General features: G+C 44.5%; 1 protein-coding gene across 3 annotated transcripts; it reads left to right on the top strand.

The window, feature by feature from the left end:
- Window positions 1-239: 239 nt before the first annotated feature.
- WBP2 (WW domain binding protein 2) lies at window positions 240-16537 on the top strand. Of its 3 annotated transcripts, XR_001357583.2 has the most exons (9): window positions 240-372; window positions 2113-2221; window positions 3541-3676; window positions 5350-5442; window positions 6048-6185; window positions 8968-9093; window positions 10337-10413; window positions 11444-11560; window positions 16479-16537. XR_001357583.2 is itself a non-coding variant. In XM_014517248.2 (8 exons), exons 1-8 carry the CDS (start codon window positions 314-316, stop codon window positions 11495-11497), a joined length of 789 nt encoding a protein of 262 aa, XP_014372734.1. In that variant the 5' UTR covers window positions 240-313; the 3' UTR covers window positions 11498-13094. The 3 variants fall into 3 exon arrangements, 2 of the variants coding, with proteins under 2 accessions (XP_014372734.1, XP_025053289.1); XM_014517248.2 differs by lacking the exon at window positions 16479-16537 and having other exon boundaries at window positions 8971-9093; window positions 11444-13094; XM_025197504.1 differs by lacking the exon at window positions 16479-16537 and having other exon boundaries at window positions 11444-13094.
- Window positions 16538-22166: the final 5629 nt, after the last annotated feature.

The raw sequence follows: 22166 nt of genomic DNA, 5'->3' as shown, positions 1-22166 counted from the left end.
CTTTCCAGCTTTGTTTTCTTATGGTGCATCTTGTTGGTCCTGGCCAGTCCTATATCCCTTGATTCCCACCCTGTCGGGTCCGGGTCAGGTCAGGGTGCTCCCCTAGGCAGGGGGAAACTGAGCCCACAGCGGCACGTGGCCTGGGGCACCACCCTGGTTCTGGCGGGAACAGCAGGCCCCGCCCCTTGGAGGCAGCCCCGGCGCCTGCATCTCCCAGCATGCCCCGGGGCCCCCGCCGGCTGACGTAATCACGCCGCGCCGCGCCGGCGCAGTGGGCCCTTCCCTCCTGAGACAGAGTGCGCGGCGGCTGGCCATGGCGCTCAACAAGAACCACTCGGAGGGCGGCGGCGTCATCGTCAACAACAGCGAGAGGTGAGCGCCCCCCTCTCCAGGCCCGGGGCGACCTGCCCCCCCACCCCCGGTGGCCGTTACCGAGGGGGTGGGGCTCGGGTCGCGTGGGCGGGGCGCTCCTCGCGGGCCTGGTGCGCCCCGCCCCCTCCCTGTGGGTTTAACCCTTCCCGCCCCGGCCCTGCGGCTCCCGGAGCGCGCGTCCTCAGTCTTCCTGGCTGCAGCGTGAGCCCATTGCGCCTTGCTCTGGCACCTGCCACGGCTGGGTTTGTAGACGCTGCCGGGCTGCCACGTGCATGTCAGCGTGGCAGCCCCGGCTTGATCGCCCTCCTCCCGCTCCCCCGAGCCGCCCCTGGCAGCGTAGAGCTGCGCCCGCCTGCAGGGGCCAGCCCACGGCTCCCTCTTGTAAAGGTTGAACCCGTTTTTCTGGTTTGTTCGTGGCCCTTTTATAGATCCTTGCGCCCCATGGGTTAAGAAATCCTGATCTAGCTGGAGCAGGACCAGCCCCAGCTGAGGCTTTGTCCAGCCGGAGATCACAAACCTTCAGGGATGGAGCTTCCACCACCTCCCTGGGTGGCCTGTCCGAGCGCTTCATTGCTCTCCTCATGGGAGAGTTTTTCCTAATATCCAACCAAAAAGTCCTTTGCTGCGATTGGGGACCGTTGCTCCTTGTTCTGTCATCTGCCACCGCTGAGAACAGTCCGGCTCCATCCTCTTTACAGCCCCCCTGCAGGGACTTCCACCTTTCTTCTGCCTATTTAGGAAATGAGCTGTTGGCGAGGGTTGTCCTAGAAAAAAAGGTTGCTGGTCTTTATCCCTGGAGACGGAAGTTCCCCCTCTATAGAACATGGATGATGAACGTGGATGGCCAGCCCGTGGCACGGGCAGCGTCTGCATGTGACACACGGCAGATCAGGAATGGGAGAGGCGGGACAGTGGCAGATAAGGGCAGGGAGCAAAAAGCAGAGCAGCAGATCAGATGGGGAGCTTGGGCAGGAAGCAGAGCAGCAGATCCGACTGGGAGTACAGGGCGGGGAGCAGAAAGTGAAGCAGGAAATTAGACCGGAGGTATGGGGAAGGGTGCAGAAAGCGAAGCAGCAGATTGGGCTGCGAGTACAGGGTGGGAAGCAGAAAGCAGAGCAGCAGAGCAGACTGGGAGCACAGGGCGAGGGGCAGAAGGATCAGGCAGGGAAGAGAATCCGAGTGGTACTCGGGATGCAGGGTTAATTTGTGGCAGGCCTGCTAAAGAGCTGGGCTCTCACTGCTGTGGAAAACGTATGTTCCAGGTAACTACAGAACATCTCTCCACCATGAACTCTGACATGACGATTCCCTGCGTCAGGGCAACAGTCCTTCATGGCTTATCCCCACTGAGGCCAGCGCCCCACATAGTTACTGTACTGATATAATGGTTTCTGTTGGAATGTGGTTTCCATGCAAACCTAGTTAAATCACTGCAGCCTACTGTTGTACCTGTGTAAGGCACCTTCATTTCAATAGAACTGTATGAGTAGCACTTACTTGAATATGCCATTTTCTGAGTCAAAACGATAAACAGAATACAAGAGCACTACAATGATGAAGTCAGAGACTCCCTAAAAAGAAACCAGTTGCAATTTTATCTCTTGTGAGAACAGAGCTCCCCTGCTTAATCCTGGGTTGAGGTTATTGACTCATTTCCCATAGGTCCCCAAATCACATACAGCCTACTCTTACAAATTGAGTCCTAATAATGGGCCTCTTCTTTTCTTGGCTTATCTCTAGCATTTTGATGACCTATGACCATGTAGAAATTGCTTTCAGTGATATGGAATCTATGCTGGATGCCTTCAAAGGGACCAAGAAAGGAAGCGTCTTCTTGACTCCATATAGAGTAAGTAGCCAAGTAATTTTGTGTAGTTAAGTTGGAGTCTTTATAATGAAAGTTTCATAGAAACTAGTGATTCTGGAAAATGTGGTTCATTTAGTGGCCCTTGAAGTTAGGATGATCCTTTGACTCAGGAGCATAACAAATGCATTGTAAATTCTGTCTGATTTGCCAAGGTGAGAAAACATATTAGTTTCTAGAAGCAACTAGTGAATCATTCTAATGAAGTCTGCCTTTTATTTCCTCCAGACGAACCATAAAAATCATGCCCTACTTATATGTGGGGTTAGCCTATAATTAAGCCCTGTCCAATCTTGATTTTAGTACATACTGTATTTTGCAACAAAAATATGAAGTCAAGTTTTAGTACGGTTTTTATTCTTGTCTTTTTAGTGTAGATAGCCCCCTGGCTCCTTTCCTTGGTTATTTGATTCTCCTGTGGGGTTTTGTAAGGGCCATAGCAATTCAGTATCTTCAAATACAGTTATTGATTTATAGTTCAGGGAAAAAACTGTTTTTCCTAAAATTGAACCTGAAAATATGGAGTCACCTTGTATGCTGGATCAGTGAAAGACTTGGGACTGTTCAGCTTGGAGAAGAGAAGACTCAGAGGGGACTTGGTGTCAGCCTATAAATATATCGGGGGCATACATCAGGGCCCTGGGGGAGCATCTGTTCACCAAGGCCCCCAGGGAAGAACTAGAAATAATGGGCACAAGCTGACTGAAGATTGCTTCAGACTGGGCATAAGAAAAAACTTCTTTACAAGCCAAGTGCTGAGGGTTTGGAAAAGACTCTCCCCAGAGGTGGTACAGTCACCCACCCTGGTGATCTTCAGAAAGCATCTTGATGCCCACCTTGCTGGGGTCATCTGATGCCAGCAGTCTTTCCTGCCCAATTGCAGGGGGGCTGGACTTGAACTGTAAGGTCCCTTCTATCCCCAAACAACTGTGAAACTATGACATTTATAATCGGAACAACATGGCCAGTAGCCTGCCAGATATTCTTAGGAATTGAATTAGACATGTACAGTTAGTTGCTTAAAGCAACAGTTAAACTATAAAGTCATGGCTATGGGGAGAGCAGGGAGCAGCCCGGTAATCCTTTCCAGGGTCTGTTTCTAGAAGGTCCTTTGCAGTGGTTGCCTGATAGTGTCTGTTTACCCCTGTCGCTGCAGATCTCGTGACTTGCAGAACTGATTAGAAGCTACAAGCGTGGGAAGCAGTTTCAGCATGTTGAACTCCATCTTCTGACAGCAGCTTGGCCCTGTGTTTCCTAACCATTCTAAAGCTGCCTTGTCACAGATTTGCTCCTTTGCCTTGCAGGTTATCTTTGTGTCAAAGGGAAAGGACCCCATGCAGTCCTTCATGATGCCCTTTTATTTAACGAAGGATTGTGAGATTAAGCAGCCTGTCTTTGGAGCAAATTACATTAAGGGTACAGTGAAAGCAGAAACAGGAGGTATGTATTATATGGATTCATAGTAGAGTTTAAGATGTGAAGCGTATCAGATTCACAGGGAAGTGAGTATTGGGTTTGATCCAAACTGAATGATACTCAAAAATTTGTTATACAGAACTGTAAAACCTTGCTGCTTTCTTGGAAAATAATAGCTAAAAATGTTTCACCCCTCCCCTGCTTACAATGAAGTGGTCTATTAAAGCATCAGATCTCATTCCCACCCTCTATTCAGAATGTTAAATTCAATCAGCTGCCTGATCTCATTGACTAAACATCCTTAAGTGGCTTCTGGATAAGAGAAACCCATGCCAGCAGCATTCTAAGGACATCAATTAGCTATGGCCAGTTGAGATAACAACCTATTCGATCCCTGTCCAGATCTCCTTATGCTGAATGCATCCATTTCTTTTCTGAGTCTGTTCCCTTTCAGATATGATTACATACAGAAAATAGTCGTGTATAGTCAATCAAGTTGAGGGAAAGGCATGTTGTTGCCACAAAATATATTAGCCATAAAAGCAATTTTAAATCACTTTAGTTTTAAAGAAAAGGGAATAAATTATTTTGTGTCAGGGTTGAAAGAGATTGGACTGTTTTGAAACAAGGGAAGCTCATTTAAAAGGAGATTCCATACTGGGTCAAATATGGAGTGAAGAGGAAAAAGACTTGTACAACAAGGATTTTACTTGCTCCCGATTTTTGGTGTCACTTCCTAGTTACTAAAGTTGTCACTTAATAAACTTTTTCATCCTCAGCTCAATTTCTCCTATTTACCTCTGCACCGAAATCATGATCCAGTGCTTATGATACTACAGTTTTTTTTATCCTGGAGTCAGTATCACGGCTTCTGTGTGGAATCAAATAGGACAAATTAGGCTGTGAGGAAGCACATACAGTGAAAGTGAAGTAGAAACCATATGAAAGGCAAATGGATTCGCTTCATTCTGTGTGCCTCTTCCCTAGAAGAGGTTTGCGTCATTATGTAACACACACGCACGTCTGGTTTATTTCATGACGTTTAATCTTTGTAGCTTTGTCTGGCTTGACACTGATACTGCTGTGATGCATTGTTAGGCCTCTTGGCTGTTCTAGCTTTCCTGTTTAGTCTGAAAGTGAGATGTCACTAATTTTTATTAAACTAACTTAGGCTATCTTCCTTGGACTCTGTAGTGGATTAATGTTGCTCATATGAGAACTCATGCCGTTTATGCTCTTTGTTTTATTGGGTATTTGAATTTCCAAATTTAAATTACAGCTGACTCTTGAGTATAGCTGTGAAGGCTTTTTACCAGCCTGGATTAACAAATTCCCTGTCCTGTGCACTAAGCCTCTACAAAGATGGAGCAAATCTAATGTTCCCGATAACTTGGTCTACAGGGTGGCAGGTATGACAAAAGAACTGGAGCTTTTTAGAAACTTTCCTTGTCTCTCCCTCATTGATGCTTCAATATTTGAGGCATCTCTTAATTTGAAACATACCGGCAGGCCAACATGACTTCAGCCAAGACATAATTACAGCACTTTTACCACTTTTCCATGGGCCTCTAAGGTGTAAGTCTTGCAAAGTACAATCTAGGAGGGATCTTTAATTCACCACAATATTTGCCGTAGAAGTCTAAAAACACATTGAAAAGGATTTTCTTCTTCCTTCTGAATCCTCTCTTCCTCTGCAGGTGGCTGGGAAGGATCTGTGACGTTCAAAATGACCTTTTCAGCCGGGGGTGCTATTGAATTTGGACAACGGATGCTGCAGGTTGCATCTCAAGGTACTGAAGTGTTTAACAAAGAAAAAGAAAGCTAAATCAGCTAGTCATAGAAGAACAGGGTAGAGGGATATAATGGCTTTCTGTTGATGTGTTTGTACTCTTAAAATAAAATGCAGCCCAGTGGGTTAAAATGTATTTTTTATTCGAGCTAGTTCTGGGAATTCACTTGCTTTACTTAAAAAAAAAAAAAAAAAAATGTAAGAAGTGCCATACTAGGTCAGATTAATGATCCATCTGGCCCAGGAGCCTGTCTCTGACAGTGGCAGTATAAGATGATTTAGAGGAAAAGCATGTATATAGGGCATGTCTAATCTAATCTGTCGCATCATACTCTCTCTGGCATCGGTCATCATCGATTTAGGGATGTTAGAGGATACGTCCTTGACTCTTTTATTTAATTGCTATTAATGAACCTGTCCTCCATACATTTGTCCTAGTCTGTTTTTGAACCTGGTTGTACAGTTGGCCTCATACGGGCAGCTACAGTGACAGTTGGCCACCACTGGTCTCTGAGTTTTACTTCCTGTTGTGAAGAGCTCTGGCTGTCTTGTCCTTTATACACTCGTGTGGACCTGGTTGAATTGACTTGAGTTTTCTCTTTATAGCTTCCAGGGGTGAAGTTCCTAATGGAGCATATGGTTATTCCTATATGCCCAATGGAGCCTATGCCTTTGCACCACCTGCAGCCAATGGGACTTTCCCTCCCCCTCCGGCAGGTTACCCCTATCCACCACCACCTCCAGGTGAGTCTGCAAATTTAAGTCTATAAAGTTTTAAAAAAATCTGAGCGAAGAGAGTCAAGAGATGCTTGTTTCAAGATACTATCTCATAGTTTTCATAGGCATTAAGGTTGGAAGTGACCTCGCGAGATCATCGGGTCCAGCCCCCTGCCCAAGGGGCAGGAAGTCAGTGGGGGTCAGATCACCCCAGCAAGATAAGCATCCAAGAGTATCCAGAGCAGGTGGTTGTACCACTTCTGAGGGGAGTCTATCCTGGACTCTGGAGACTTGGACGGTAAAGAAGTTTTTCCTTATGTCCAGTCTAAAATAGTCTTCCAGCAGTTTGCAGCAGTTGGACCTTGTCTTCCCTTGGGGTGCCCTGGTAAGCAGACATTCTCCCAGTTCCTGATGCACACCCCTTATATATTTATAGGCTGCCACTAAGTCACCCCTGAGCCTTCACTTCTCCAGGCTAAAGAGTCCCATGCCTCTCAGCCTCTCCTCATAAGGCTTGTTCTCTTGACGTGTAATCATGCATGTGGCTCTCTTCTTGACTCTCAAGCCTCTCTACATCCTTTCTAAAGTGTGGAGCCCAGAATTGGATGCAGTACTCCAGCTGTGGCCCCACCAAGGCCGAGTACAGTGGGAGGATGATTTTTTGGGTCTTGCTTGAGATGCATTGGTAGATGCAAGCCAGAGTTTTATTCGCTTTGCTGGCTACAGCATCGCATTGGTGGCTCATGTTCACATTGTGGTCAGTCATGACCCCCAAGTCTGTTTGGTTGTGGTACTAGTGAGTGTAGCACTGCCAGGCCTATGAGTATGACGTGGGTTTTTCTCCCAAGGTGGAGCACCTTGTGTTTCTCCATGTTGAATCCATCCACCTTGCTAGCCTGTCCAGGTCAGCCTGAATTGCTAGCCTATCATCTAGCATGACCGCACTTACCCATAATTTGGTGTCGTCTGCGAACTTAGCCAGTCCGCTTCTGACACCCAAATCGAGACCATTTATGAATATATTAAAGAGTATTGGTACGACTGCTGAGCCCTGGGGGGGACACCACTGGTCACTATGCACCATGTTGACTCAGTTCCATCAACTGTCACTCTCTGCGTCCAACCACAGAGCTGGTTCCCAAGCCATCCGACCGTAAGTTTGTCAAGGCCACAGTTCCCTAGTTTTACCATGAGGACATCATGGGAAACCAAGTCAAAGGCTTTTGAAATCTAAATATATGACTTCAGCCTCTTCTCCTTTGTTCAAGTGATGTGTCACCTGGTCATAAAAGAGAATGAGGTTGGTCAGGAAAGACCTATCCGCATCAAAGCCATGTGGGCTATCTCTCAGAACATTGCCTTCCGTTAGTCTGTTGTTGATGGTTTCTTTGATTTTTTTTTTTCCAAGATCTTTCCAGGGATTGAGGCCTGTAGTTCCCTGGATCTTCCTTTCTTCTTTCCTTCCTTCCTTTCTTGAAGATAGGCACCACATTGGCCCTCTTCCAACCTTCAGGAACCTCTCCTGTGCCACAAGTTCTCAAATATCCTCACCATTGGTCATGCTATGCTATCAGCCAACTCTCTTAGTACTCTTGGGTGCATTCCATCCGGGCCAGCTGACTTGTGGATGCGCAGCCTCTCAAGCTGTTCCCTCGCAAGATCTTCGCCAATAATAGGCATATGATGGCCCTTGCCCTGGTAGTCCTGCGTCTTGTCAGGCAGGATGATCCCCTTGGGCTGGTGGAAAACTGACACAAAGTAATCGTTGAGGGAGATTAGCTTTCTGGGTGTCGGATATCAGTTGCCCCATTTGGTTCAGCAAGGGTCTGATGTTGCCCTTGGGTTGTTTTTTTTTTGACTTCCCACATATTTGAAGAAGGACTTTTTATTGTCCTTGATTCCTGTAGCCAGTTTGAGTTCACTTTCAGCCTAGGGTTTTCTGGTCCGCTCCCTACAGGTGCAGGCCAGTGCTGCATAATCCTCCTTAGTGGTAGTTTCTGGCTTCCATCCCTTTATAAGCTTCTCTTTTCAGATTCAGGAGGTCCATGAGTTCCCTGTTGAGCCAAGGGTGTCTCTCAGCCCTTTTGCTACCTTTCCTACGGGCTGGAATGGACTTCCCTTGTGCTTTTAGGATCACGTCCTTAAGGAGCAACCACTCATTGTGGACTCCCTTCCCTGTCAGATCATGGTCTCTCAGGGCCTCAACAACCAACCTCCTGAGCTTGTGAAAGTCAGCTTTCCTGAAGGTGAGGATTTCTGCATTGCTGACTGATTTGCCAGCTATGCGATGAATAGAGAAAGTGATCAACTTGCTATCATTGTCACTAAGCTTCCCTTTGATCCTCAGGTCGCTGACTAGATCATCCCCTTTGGCTAGTACCAGATCTAGCAGCACCTTACCTTCTGTCAGCCCATAGACTTCTTGAGTCAAATAGAGCTCCTCAATGCAAGTGAGGAAGCTTTGTGACCAATCGTATTTGGCTGAATGCTCTTCCCATGAGATGTCAGGGTGGTTGAAGTTGCCCATGTGACCACGCACTGAGAGAGTCTCTGCCAGTTTCCTAGTGAATTCATGGTCAAGCTCTTCCTCCTGGTTAGGAGGTCTGTAATAGGCTCCTACAGTTAAATCCCCTTCACTACATTCTCCCTGTATTCTAACCCATCTGGATTGTTCTCCAGTTTGGTTCAGTGCCTCACGTCACCTTAGGTGCTTATTTAATCATACTGTGACTTGTTTTGGCTCTATATTGTGAGTGAAGCAAAGAGACTCCCTCTTAAAGTATTTTGATTCTTCATTCTGTTTTTTTAGCAGAGTTTTATCCTGGTCCTCCCATGATGGATGGAGCCATGGGTTATATGCAGCCTCCACCACCTCCGTATCCTGGGCCCATGGAACCTCCAGTCGGTGGTCCAGACCTTCCTTCCACTCCCGCGGGTAAGAAATGTGTCCATGGAGTTAAATTGAAACCTCTTTCTAATAGTAATAATATTCCCAGGTGGAGGTAGATATACATTCTGTTAGACAGTGATGTGATCGAGGAAAAGTATATTGGGAGCAATGAGTAGGAGCAAAAATATTTTGAGTGGGAGTCTCCTCTGAGAAGCAACAGTAAAATTGGCATCGTTGAGGGTTTCAGATTTATTTATGGTGATTTTTATAACCAACCTGCTCCCAAGTTAAACATTGTGAGGTTTTTTCCATAACTGCTAGCCCTACAAATTCAATTTGACTTGAAAGCCAATCTGAGATCTTTGCAGCTTGGATAGAAACAACAAATTGTATGGTTGAATCCATTCTGCTTATGAAATACGAAGCAGAAAAGAATGCAGCCTTGTTTTCCTAGAGAGATGGTTGTCATACAAGGAGAAAAATCAGCGTGAAAGCTAAGTTTAGTTAGCATGGGCATAATGGCTATGCTCTTTGAATCTGACCTGCTGACATTTCCTTTAATAAATCATACTGAGTGCAAGATATAGAAGAAAAATGAGTGTGAGGCAGGCATGAAATTCACACTCCTATTTTCAAGTCAAGTACAGTTAATCAGAATCCTATGGAGCACTTTCTTAGAAACTCTTGCATGGGAATCTGCTGCCTGCTGGATCTGTCTTTGTCAAAGCAGTATTCTAGGAGTCGGGATCTAGCACATCTCTTGAATCTCAATCTGCCTCTGATCTGCTAAGGACTGTCAAGTGAATCTAAGATTTCAGCATCATGAAAAGCAACAGGCTGCTCTTGTGGATTAATTTCTTCCAAGGAGCAAGTGCCCACAGCTTCGCTAAGCCTTTGTTTTTCTATTTAAAAGTGTGTCTTTGGTCACTTCCTGTGAGTGGTGCCTGTGTTCCAGTGCTCTTCAGAAGCAACTGGTGGCATTTATTCCTTGGTTGTGAAATCATCCCAGGTAGCACCTCTAAGCTCATACACCAGGATAGCATGGCTTTTTCAGTGCAGAGTCCCTCAAGAGCTCTTAATCAATTTTATTTAATTGGGCTGTAATATGGTGACACATCCTTTGGGAGGGATTGCACTAGCCAGGCACATTTTTGTTGTCATTGCCCCTCTGCACAGAAACAGAAGCTGTTCTAGTACTTGAGGGAGGAAATATGGCAGGGTCTATTTGGTTATAAAAGAAAACTCCCTGCAGCCTCACTTAACTCTTTGATCTGTTTGTTTGCAACAGCTGAAGCAAAGGCTGCAGAAGCTGCTGCCAGTGCTTATTACAGTCCAGTCAACCCTCACAATGTCTACATGCCCGCGGTAAGTTTCACACGTTGTCCTATGTGTAATAAACAACTGCATGCTGTTCTGTGAGGGCGAGAATGTTGTACGTTTAAGAGAAATCAAGAGTCGTTGTGAAGTTATTTGCACCACTGCAGGCTTGGGACCAACTGGCTAAGCAGCAGCTCTGCAGAAAAGGACCTGGGGGTTAGAATAGGCAGTAAACTGGATATGAGTCAACTGTGTGCCCTTGTTTCCAAGAAGGCTAACAGCATACTGGGCTGCGTTAGTAGGAGCGTTACCGTCACCAGCAGATTGAGGGAAGTAATTGTTCCCCTCTATTTGGCATCTGGAGTACTGTGTCCAGTTTTGGGGCCCCCCACTACAGAAAGGATGTGGACAAGTTGAAGAGAGTCCAGTGGAGGACAACAAAAATAGTTAGGATGCTGGGGCACATGACTTATGTGGAGAGGCTGAGGGAACTATTTAGTCTGCAGAAGAGAAGACTGAGAGGAGATTTGATAGCAGCCTTCAGTTCCCTGAAAGGCAGTTCCAGAGAGGATGGAATTAGACTGTTCTCAGGGGTGGCAGATAACAGAATAAGGAGCAGTGGTGTCAAATTGCAGCAAGGGAAGTTGAGGTTGAATATTAGGAAAAACTTTTCTACTAGGAGGATGGTGAAGTACTGGAACGGGTTACCTAGAGAGGTGGTGGAGTCACTGTCCTTGGAGCTTTTTAAGGCCAGGCTCGACAACACCCTGGCTGGGATGATCTAGTAGAGAATGGTCCTGCTTTGATCGGGGGTTGGACTAGATGACCTCCCGAGGTCCCTTCCAACCCTAATTTTCTGTGATTCTTTGATTCTATAAGGAATTAATCTCTTGGGGTAAATGTCATGGGAAACCAGCTTTAATATTTGTAACCTGGACAACAATCACGTATGGGAAGTAGAGGTTTAAAGGCAGCAATATTGATTGTGTTGATAGTTCTTCCTTTTGGCAGAAGCAGAATTTGTATGAATTCATTGATGTTAGCCACGATTGTTACATTTCCCCCCCTTCTCTTTTAGGATCAACCACCACCACCTCCCTACTTCCCACCAGAAGACAAGAAAAACCAATAAGCTGAGAAGGAACTTCTCCACAATCCATTGCTTCCTTGTTTCCCACTTTGGCTGAATTTTGGGGTGGGTTGCACAGCTTTAAGGAATAGAGCCTTCCTTTGAGACACATAACTTCCATTAACTTCAATGGTAGATAACGTGCGTAGTAAGGAAAGAGATTTAAAGTGTTATGGATTACTTTTAGCCTTGAGGGTTTGTTCATCCCTGGTGTAACAATCCTTCCCTTCCTGTGCTCGGTGATACTAGAATTGGAAGTTTGGTTTTTGTCTGTGATTAGTTTCTCTTCCATCACTTTTTTTCTTTTGATATTTAAAATTACTTTTATTTGAACTAAGTGATTGTTCCAAACTGACATTTAACAACAGAGCCATCATCCAGAAAAAAAACTATTGGCCTTTCCTGGACAAATCTGAACTTCAGAGTATCTCTCCTAGCTTTCCTCTGACCCATTATCACATGGGGAGGCTCCAGAAAGAGGCTGGGAAATGGAAGGAAATTGTCACTTGTTGAATTTTTTCTTGAGTACTCAGGAAATTTCTGTCATCCTGGACACCTGAAGCATTCTGTAGCCCCACAAAGTTCAATTATGTGTCCTGTCTTCTTGCAGACAAGCTTCTCCTTTTGCGGAAACATACTGCCCTCTTATAAGATTGGTTAGTGGCATAACAGGATACCAGAATGTTCCATTGTCTCTTTTCCTTCTAGATGGACACATGGGTCTTAAATCACTAAATCCTGAACATTCCTTTTTCTAAACATGAATACATCTTATTTATTTTTCCCCTTTCCAATAATATAAGCTGCACTTTGTGGCCAGTGAACTGTCTTACGGCTGCGATTAAATTGTTTAGTTGAGAGGTACAGGTGGATAAATAGCTGCGGAAAATCTACTCTAGCAGAACTTGAGACCTGAAAGTATGTCTGAAATTGCACTCTGTTTGACTTGTTCATTTTCTTGTGTAATGGTTAGCACCGTTTTTAGTGGTCCCAGACCAAATATGTACTTTATCAATAACACTAATCTTGCTCATTCATGTGGGCGTCTGGGATCTGAGAGAGGTGCAAGCTTGCTTGCTCCATTATGTCATCTTGTTGATCTTTGGTAACAGTCGCTGTGGCACTTGTGACTTCTGCAGAACTGATCGATAATCAGCTGCGTGAAAACTTGCATTGTAAAGAGACTTTTGCATAAATCAGATTTACAGAGTTATTCAAGTGGGAAGGTACAGGGAGGGGCATAGTCATTCTCCCAGTAAGTGTGCAGAAAGATCATGTGTTAGGGAAGCTTGCTGAGACTCATTGCATGCAATCTGGGTGAAAAAAAAGGCTCACCTCCTGTCTGTCTTCTTTTAGTTTGATCTCTAGTTGATTGATGATATTGCTGCTCTCTGCGCACTGACTTTTCTAGAATTGTTTTTGGATTTGCAGTGATGTAAAGAAATGGTTATTTTGAAGGGAAAAATATTTATTTTGAAAATGTTCAATTAATATATTAATGTGAAATAACTTTTGAATGCAGATTTGTTTGCTGAGACTGTGAAGTAAAGATAAATCAGCTTGAACCTCTGTCTGTTTTTGCCTCTACTATTGTGTTCATGGAAATACGATTGGGGTCATGATGACCCTGCCCCATGCCTGGGGCAGGAAGAAGTCCAGAGCTAGGAGTCGGGACAATTGAATCTTATTCTTGGGTCTATCATATTTATTATGTGACATGGGTGACTCACTTAATCTCTCTTGACTTCAGCTTCCCTGTTTGTAAAATGGTTATATTGCCCAAAGCACCCAAGACACATGGAAAGTCAGCAAGATTTAGGCTCCTTTGCTTTTGAACATTTTCCCCACTACCTTTCCTAAGCCAACTTCATTCCTATATCGCAAAACACACTGCAGTTTTTAGATGGAAAGGTAAAGTATGAACATGGTCATCATGCCTACTACCATCAGACTTGTAAGAATCCCTAAACTCTAGGAATCACTCACATTTACCCCTTCATTTTCCAGGATGCAGAGGTATGCAATCAGTTCTGACTTGGAGACTATATAAACTTATAGTTGATTATTTCCATTTCCCATGAAAATGAGTGAGAGCTGACGGCATTCAGAATGTGGCCAGAAGCAGGCAAATAATCTTGGCCTTGCTTTTCTTTCTTCTTTGAGCTGTAATAGGCTGCCTTGACAACACATTCAAAATCAACCAATCCACTGATATCACCATCTTCCAAACCTACAGCACACCCAGTCCTAGCAGCCTACCCATCTGTGTTATTTAATTTAAAGCAGGCTTATCTGTTCTAGTTTTTCTAGCAAGGTAAGGCTACGAGGGGAAAACAAAGAGACAAGTAAATGTTACAGCGCACTGAGCTCCTGCTAAATCCTACTTTATGAGTTAATTTTGTTATGAATAACCTCAAATCCAGGAATCATTTTTAACAGTTCTAAGTTTCTTGGAACATAATCTTCCCACGACTCCAGTAAACCTCAGGGGGTTCCTGCACTGGCTCACGGAAAGTGTTCTGTACTGTAGCAATCTTTTTTCCATGCCTTCCTGTAATTACATGTTGCCCTAGTTTTATACCTGACACAGCTCCTGTCCAGAGACACACTTTCCTTGCAGCTCTAGTGCATATAGTCCCTCCAAACCCACAGCATTTCTACTGTTGGATTCACCCTAGAGAAGAAACATCTGAGCAGAGGCTTTTCTGCTAGCTAGATGTGCTCAAAAGGAATGTCTCTCCTACTCTGCTCCATGTGAGTACCCCCAAATACCTCTAAAAATTGTGCATAAGAATCAAAATCCAGTATAGCATGGAAATTCTGAGATAAGCGTGTCAGAAGCAGAAGCAATAGGGGGCTAGAGAAGGCTGTTGGGTGACATGGGCATAGCTAGGCTGCTTTTTGCAGTGTTTTTAAACAGATGGGAGAGGAGGGAAGCAAGTGTAAGGAAAGCTATAGATGAAGAGGGCAGAAAAAAAGCTGCAGGATGGTTGAGGCTTGTAAGGAATTTGGGTCAGTGGAGCTGTGCAGGATTTAAGTGGGGACACAGTTTGATCTACTGGATTCAAATGAGAAATCTGCATAGAAACAGAACTTCCTCTCTCCAGCACGTCAGGTGTAGGAGAGAACGTGTCAGGAAGCTGAAGCCCTTGGCTTTAGATCTGACATTTAAAATGACAGCTCACTTGGTGAGAAATCCATCCCCCTCTTCCCTCCCATTAGAACAAAGAGGAGTCCAAATCAACAAGCATATATTGAGCTTGCCATTTTGAGTAGTAAAACAAGGCAATGCCCAGTCCTGTGTGCTACTGAAGAGATCTCAGTTGGGTATTGGGAATCTACATGATTCTGCTATTGCTGCTATGTGACAGAATAGATATTTCACCTTAGTACCTCCATTACCATACTTGTAAAATGGGGACAATCCTTTCACTTCCCTTTGGAACTTGCTTTGATGTTTTGGATGGGGCAATTGTCCAATCCATCCACCCCAATATGGATGAGATGCTCTGGATAAGAGGTAAGTATTGTTAAGAATGCAGTCCAGGGATACAGACTGTGGATACCCTGCCTTCCATCTTGGAAGTGGGAGCAGAGTAAGGAAGCAGAGAATTAGATATGTTTACTATTCCCGCAGATCTAGTTTTAGCTTGTGGAATGCTTAATCTATTACAAGTCCTATCATATGACATGTACCATCTTGCCACTAGGATGGATTGTTTGAATGGTCTGATATCTGTGTATGGTTATTGACCCAAGCACAAGATTTTAAAACAGCCCTACAGATCTTAGGCGTTTACTAGATTCAGTAAGTGTGTGGGTGTTAGTAAGTGCTGAGAGCACAGGACTGGTGGGGGAGCACAGCTGGGGTTCTGAGTGCTTCATTTGGCTCTGCCACTGCTCCTCTGTTTGAAGTTGGGCAAGTCATTGAACCTTCCTTTCTTAATTTTCCTACTCATATTAGGGAGAGTAAAGTGTCTTTGTAATGCTTTGAGATCTGATGAAACCTGCAGCTACTGCAAGAATTCTGGGTACTATTTATTAGCTTTCTGACCAACAGGTTTGTACAACTCTGCTGCTGGATTTTCACCCTTGTACCTGGGAAAACCTCATCTAATCTGTGGTATTCCTAATAAATCTATTCCCTGAGTATTGATGAGCAACTCAGATAAACTTTCTTCCAGTTATCAAGACTGAGGAAACTAATTGGCAGTACTTTTGCTGACTTGCTGTTTGACTAGTTCAGGTTAAATATTTGGCCGTGGGACCCGAAAGAGGCAGTTAATTTGGAAAGGTGACTTTTTGTTGTAGCCACTGTTCAGAAAGTGGAACACCAGCAACAGACACAATGGGTGTGATCAGCCCTAAGAGCTTCAAACTGCCTTGCTGGGATCTTAACAAAAGTGCTGTTGTCATCCTGCTTGGCAGAACCTGTAGAAAGAATGAAAACAAATCGGGTTGCCTGAATTCCCTTCCAGCTGAAGCAGCTGAGTCATGTCACAGCATTTCTGGGATCGCAGTGAAACAAGCCTGGCTAGCCAGCTGCCCTGTCCTGTGGGCAGGCCTGTTTTTTTCCATCTGCTGCAGGGCTACTGTTTGCCTTTCTATAATCAGTAGCTAATCAAATAAGAAATGGATTGCATCTCTACTGTGCAGTGAATGAGGTAATATGAGCTAAAGGGAAGGATGGCCTGTGCAGCAAGCTCCCTCAACAAATGCATCTGGAAACACCAGTGTGCAGGGGGCAAAGTTCAGTCCAAAATATTTGCAGGGTTGTTGGTTATACCTGTAAGTGTAGCCTGAATTACCATTTACACATCCCCCCGCCTCCCCCCGCCCTTCCAGTTCAGTCCAAAATATTTGCAGGGTTGTTGGTAGCCATAAATGTAGCCTGAACTTACTATTTACACATTTCCCCACCTTCTTCCCCTCCCCTCCTTCTCTACCCATTTTTTTCCTAACTTACCTATTTACTTTTTCACAGACTGCTTCTTTTCTACCTTGGAGATCTCAGAACAGCAGCAGAGTCTCCCAATGCCTGAAGAAAGGTGCTTGTGCCTGAAAGCTTGCAAAGAACTTTTTTTCCAACTACACAGTTGGTCTAATAAAAGATATCGCATCTACCCAAAGAACCTTGCCTGTCCATAATATTTCACATGCAGCAGCTATGGGGAGCGTGTTTGGGAATAGGGGATGAGTTCCTTTTGGTCCTCCCAGGTAAGTGGGTTTAGTTGGTTTGGGTCAGATACATGTATTGAGTCCTCTGAGCAGTGCCTGGAAGCTGAGCTGTGTTGCCTACTCTTGAATAAATGTTTGAGAATGTGGAAATGGGCTTCAGCTTGTTGAAACTGGCAGCGATTAAGATCTAGTTCCCAGGTGTAAGGCTTGCACTAAATCCATGGAGCAAGTCTGGTATGCTGCCCACTGGTTTGAAATGCCTAGAGCCATGCTTGCAGGAAGAGAGTATTTTAAACTTTGGGGCAGGGGCTATATAAAATGTGAAGCTGCTTCCAGTCATATGGGGCATTGCTTACCCTTGCATTCTCCCAGTGAATTGGCCACATTTACATCAGGTTGACATTGAGGTTAAATCAGAAGCTGATATTTCAGTATTCTGATTGCTCTAATACTATCACTTTGCAGAGGGAGGGGAGGGTGTTGGCTAGCTAATGAAAACTGGATAGAATCATAGAAAAATAGAGCTGGAAGGGATCGTTCAGTGTCTGCACAAGGCAGGATCATCCCTGTCTAAACCCTCCCAGCTTTGAAAAAGGAGTGAAAAACTGTAAGAACATTAATGCATAGTTGTGCCAGCCAGTGGGGATAACACAGTCTTGTATTTGGAGTGTAAACTGATCACTAGGCTTCCTCAGTCATCTACAGAATCACCAATGACTTCCCTATTTCCTGGACAACTGTCACCCTTGTATCTAGGGACAGCCAGCACCTATGCTGATCTGATTGTTAAGGAAGGAGGGAGGGGGAGCGGGACTCCACCCTGCTCCAGCTCCATGTGCGGCATTGGGCAATAGGCAACTTAGGCAATAGGATATTTTCACAGAAGCAGCAGCGGCAGCAGGAGGGACTGCTGGAATAATATATACAGGTCCGTACTCAGCTGACAGAGTCGATGAGCTGATCTGGTCTAGTAAGTCCTACGCCCCTACAATTTCCTTTTGCTCTGTTCAAGGTACCTCTTTAGACTCTCTTCTGTGGGTCTTCACAGGTGGGGTGGCCTGTGGTACCTGGGTCCTGCCACTTACTCTGTGGTACAGAAGAGCTGAAGCTACATACGGTATCTTGATTGCTGAGGTGCTTGGTGTGGCAATCTCAGTACAGGAATCTCCTTCCTTGAAGCCTGGTAGAAGGCTTATTTCTTTTCTGAGGCTTCTGCTTGGGTGTGTGGGAGAGGTGATAAATATTGATCACTTGGGAGAGGTTCTTAATGTTCAAACTGTTCAATAATCTTGCATGTGTGCTCCAGCATTATACAGTTGACATGACTAATACATAAATACATTGATCACTAGTTGATATGTAAAAAACCCAGTTGCCCTGGCACAGTGCTGAGTGTGAATCCCAGCTACATGCTCACACTTGCCAGCCCTTTTCCAAAAGAATCTTACCTGGCCTCATATGGATGCAGATGTGCATGTACACCCTAGAGATGAGAGCTGACGCATAGCAAAATCATTGAGGAAATAGCCTATGTGCCCTGAGGCCCTTCCTGCCTATACAACTGCAGTGAAAGGAGCAGTGTTTCCCTCAGCTCTCCTATCAGGGGTGATATTGATGCAAATATGAAAAGGTAACCAAGTAAAGGCAACTGATGTTGAATTAATCTTATTTGGAAAATTGCTTGGCTTTGCAGATTTATATTTGCTAAATAATTTGGAAAATGCAGAGAATATCACTGTGTGGGACAGCTGGAATTAATGGAGAAAACATTGGTTTTTGAGAATTGCAAACAGAATAAAAGGCCCATTTAACTGAAAAGGAGCAGAAATACATGACCCAGTATAGTCACTGTGGAATTTGTCATGTGAAGGAGGAAAAGTTAGGCAAGATCAGAGTCAGAAGCCACTTGCTTCTCCATTTAATTCGAATTGTTGCTGTATCGGACCTAGCTCGGCACCAGTTTTCCAGGGTTGCGATACCTCTCAGCATGGAAAGGGTTAACACCTTCCCTGCCACTAGAACATGTGGAACCTGGTAATGCAGAGCAGGCTGAAAGAGCTCGTTTTTTGTTGGTATCTGATCTGCAGTGCAGTGCTAAACAGGTTATACCAATATCTCCTAGGAATGTTTAAGCCAGGCTTGGAACTGGAGGTTATACCAATGCTCTAATGTGCAACTATCCAGTGCATTACCAGATACTTCATGATCTACAGTAGTGTCATCGTAACTACCAAGTAACTGCTGGGCAAGTGACACCTTATAGACTAACTTGTTCAGAGAGGCATGAGCTTTGTAGGTTACTTCAGTCATAGCCTATAAAAGCTCATGCCTCTGAACAAGTTAGTCTATAAGGCACTACCCTGCCTTACCTTCTGCCTGATTTCAGACTAACATGGCTAAGTACCTTTCTCAACCAAGTAACTGTTAGTGGGAAGAGAACCAAATAAAAATTTCTAGGGTTTATAATTCGGTCAATAAAACCCATTCTTCACATCTCCAGGATTGCCATTTCTCTGTAGTTCAACACCAAGGTCATCAAGTTCTTTTTTTTTCATGGAAACATTTGATTTCCACATGACACACGGTGTCCTGTGGCTTTTGGTAGAAGTACAGATGCACCATCTTCCCCTAAGAGGACATCTGATGAGCAGAGCTGCTCATTGCCCTGTGTGGGTGGGTAAAGATCCCCTGGCATTTCTCGTAAATGTAGGGGTTTGCCTTAACATTTCCCCACCCTTGCACAATATACCGTGTCCTTGCAGACTATCATTCTCCACGTCACAAGTCACTGCTTTTCAGCTGCGAAGTAGTTGAACCTCTTGGGAGTTCTGCCAGGATGAAAGGCTGTCCTGTAACCCATCTCACTTGTGTTCTCCTTGGTTGGGCTTAGAAACATCATATTTGCAAGACTAGGAAGAATGAGGAAGGGCATGGATGTGCATCCCATTCTAGGTAAGTACTTGTTCAGCAGCAAGCATTTGTTCAGTGTGGTGCTGAAGAGGCACGCACTCCTCAAGTGATGGGTGGACCAGCGCACAGAGCAGCAGCATTGCCTCCAAGAGGCTCTTGGAAGAAGATGCTTATTCTAAGGGCATTATGAAACTGCCTTCCGTTATTATGCTACAGCCTCCTTTGGCTTTTTTTTTCTCTTATGACTTGCTAAACTGCAGCAAGCACAGCCTGGTTTTGCACAGTCATTTGACCCAGCCTCCTGAGCAGCCCCATCAATACTAAAAAGAGAAGTGAGTGGGACTCATGTTGAAATCACTGGTTCAACTATGGGTGTCTTTCCAGCTCCCTGATCAAGATAAGTGTGAGGAAGAGGAGCAGGACAATCCAACCACAAGGTAGGAAGACAAGTTGCTGTCTGCTTGCTTTGGCTCCAACTTAACTTTAGAGGGGAAAAATTTCTTTTAATGAGTAACTTTGTCAGCCTTTTTAAACGAGCTATTTGGCTTTCTCTGAAGACCCTCATAGGAATGAATAAACCTGTGACACAGCTATGGATTTTCATTTACAGTGGGTGCAGTCGGTCCCAAACAGCATTTAGCAAATGTTTCTCTTTAAAATCTGCTCATTGCCAGAGGGGTCTGCTGTTTGATGCAAGATACTGTAGCACAGGAGTCCCAGATTTCTGAATGACTAGTGATTTTTGAGGGATCAATTGAAGATGCTTTTAAAAGAAGATTGCTTTTCAGACTTTACTGATTAATCTCATGTTGAAAGCACGGCTCCTCTGGAGGTACTACGTAGAGCTGTTTTCAAAAATCTTAGCCTATACATTTAGTAGAACTTTTACTTGCTGTTCTCTTTGAGGGGGCTTTCGAAGCCTCTTACCCTTCTTGATGGCTTGCAGGGGGGCTCCCCTAGTTGTTTGGGTGTTGCTTTGGGTGTGGAAATGACTAACAGGGATTTAACAGGGCAGCTGAGACGCACACCATCGTGATGCAAAGAAATCCATGCTGGTTTTCAGAAAAGGAAGAGGCAGTCGCAGTGACTTGTTGAATATCCTTTTCCAAAAATCACTGCCTCAGGAGCAAAGATTCAAATAACTGGATTTTAGAGGTGAGGATAGAAAAATAACTGGTGCACCAGTCCGAACTAAAGGTATACATATGTTTCATACGTGATCATACCATCATTGTCACTTTTATATGTGGGAGCTGATACTGTGAAAATGAGGATGAATGGAGAGATGATACTGATCTAAAAGTGAGGTCAACAAGAACTCCTGTCGTGTGTCTATTTGCAGAGACTTCTACTTTCTGTTGGAGCGCTGAGTTGCGATCAGCTTAAAGGATCCAGTATAGCTCGAGGACAGCGATCCCTGTGATCGTAATTGTGAAGGAGATCAAATTTGGATCTGACATACTTCCTTGTTTTCATGCTTCTGAGCCATGATCAAATCCTTCCAATGCATGCTGCAAAGCTAGGCTCTTGTTCATAAAAGCAGTGACTAGCTTGGAAAATTTGTTTTATTGACCCTCACAATGTTGAGCTGCTGCTTTCTAAAACATGGTAAAATGACAGCACTGCACTTGGCTGTCAACTTATGTGTCTGATGTTTCAATGTTTATTTCTCTCCACACAGACTTTAATTGATAATATCTCTTCAAGCCTTCAAAGAAAGGGACGGGAGGATAGAAACTCAACTGAGTTCTAACAGGTGCCCTCTCTGCCTGTGTTGAGGTAAGGGTGATTTATTGGTCTTTTGATACTTGCTGCTTGCTGCAACCCAGTGACAGATGCTAGCAGCTCATGGAGAGAGAATAGGTGTCTGTGTTTGAAGCTGTGTGCCTCCTTGCAGTTGCTGTGGTCAGGGGCATACACCAGATTTTTGCTTTTACAATCACATTATTTTCTGTTATTTGCCTACCAGAAAACCAGGAGGAAAGTAGGTAAAAAAAAATGACCTGCTAGCCCTGAATGCTTCACCTCTTGATTGTTAAATCATAGATGCTACAACGCAACCATGACAAAAAAAATTACTACCTGTGTAGAGAGTGATGAAATCTACCTTTTGTCAATCTTTTTCATCCATTGGTTGGAGATAAAAGTTCTACAGGCTTACCTCAAAGTGAAGCAAAAACTGGCAAAATCAAGGGCTCTGATGAGAACAATCTATAGAAAAGGATGCTCTGTTGGTAAGACCCTCTGCAAAACACCTTCATAACCTATAGAGCCTGCCCATGAGAGCACCTCAATTGATCTCAGTCATTCTGGGGATGGAGAGAGAGGAATGGCATATAGCTGCATAGAATAAGAAACGGGAGAGGAGAATAGTGTGAATGCATCCTTCCCTGGACTAAAGCCCTCACTTCTGTGACTATCACAGGGTTGCAAAAGACATGTTTCCCCACGGCAGTTCCTCTACAGCTGCTATAGTGTGCCAAAGGAGCAGAACCAAATCTGAAACTGCTGCTGATTTGATCACAGTTTGGGTCAAAATGGCTGTGTGGTCTTGAATAAGAAATGGACTGAGATCTGCAAGAAA

Source organism: Alligator sinensis, unplaced genomic scaffold (assembly GCF_000455745.1).
Source record: "Alligator sinensis unplaced genomic scaffold, ASM45574v1 scaffold400_1, whole genome shotgun sequence".
Classification (NCBI taxonomy): domain Eukaryota; kingdom Metazoa; phylum Chordata; order Crocodylia; family Alligatoridae; genus Alligator; species Alligator sinensis.
The sequence above is the reverse complement of the archived record's forward strand: the minus strand, read 5'-3'. Positions and strand labels throughout refer to the sequence as shown.

Coding starts and splice junctions, on each gene's coding strand:
- WBP2 (XM_025197504.1), top strand. CDS start 314: ATGGCGCTCAACAAGAACCACTCGGAGGGCGGCGGCGTCATCGTCAAC. Junction 5,443..6,047: donor GCTGCAGGTTGCATCTCAAG/GTACTGAAGTGT, acceptor TTCTCTTTATAG/CTTCCAGGGGTGAAGTTCCT. Junction 6,186..8,967: donor CTATCCACCACCACCTCCAG/GTGAGTCTGCAA, acceptor CTGTTTTTTTAG/CAGAGTTTTATCCTGGTCCT.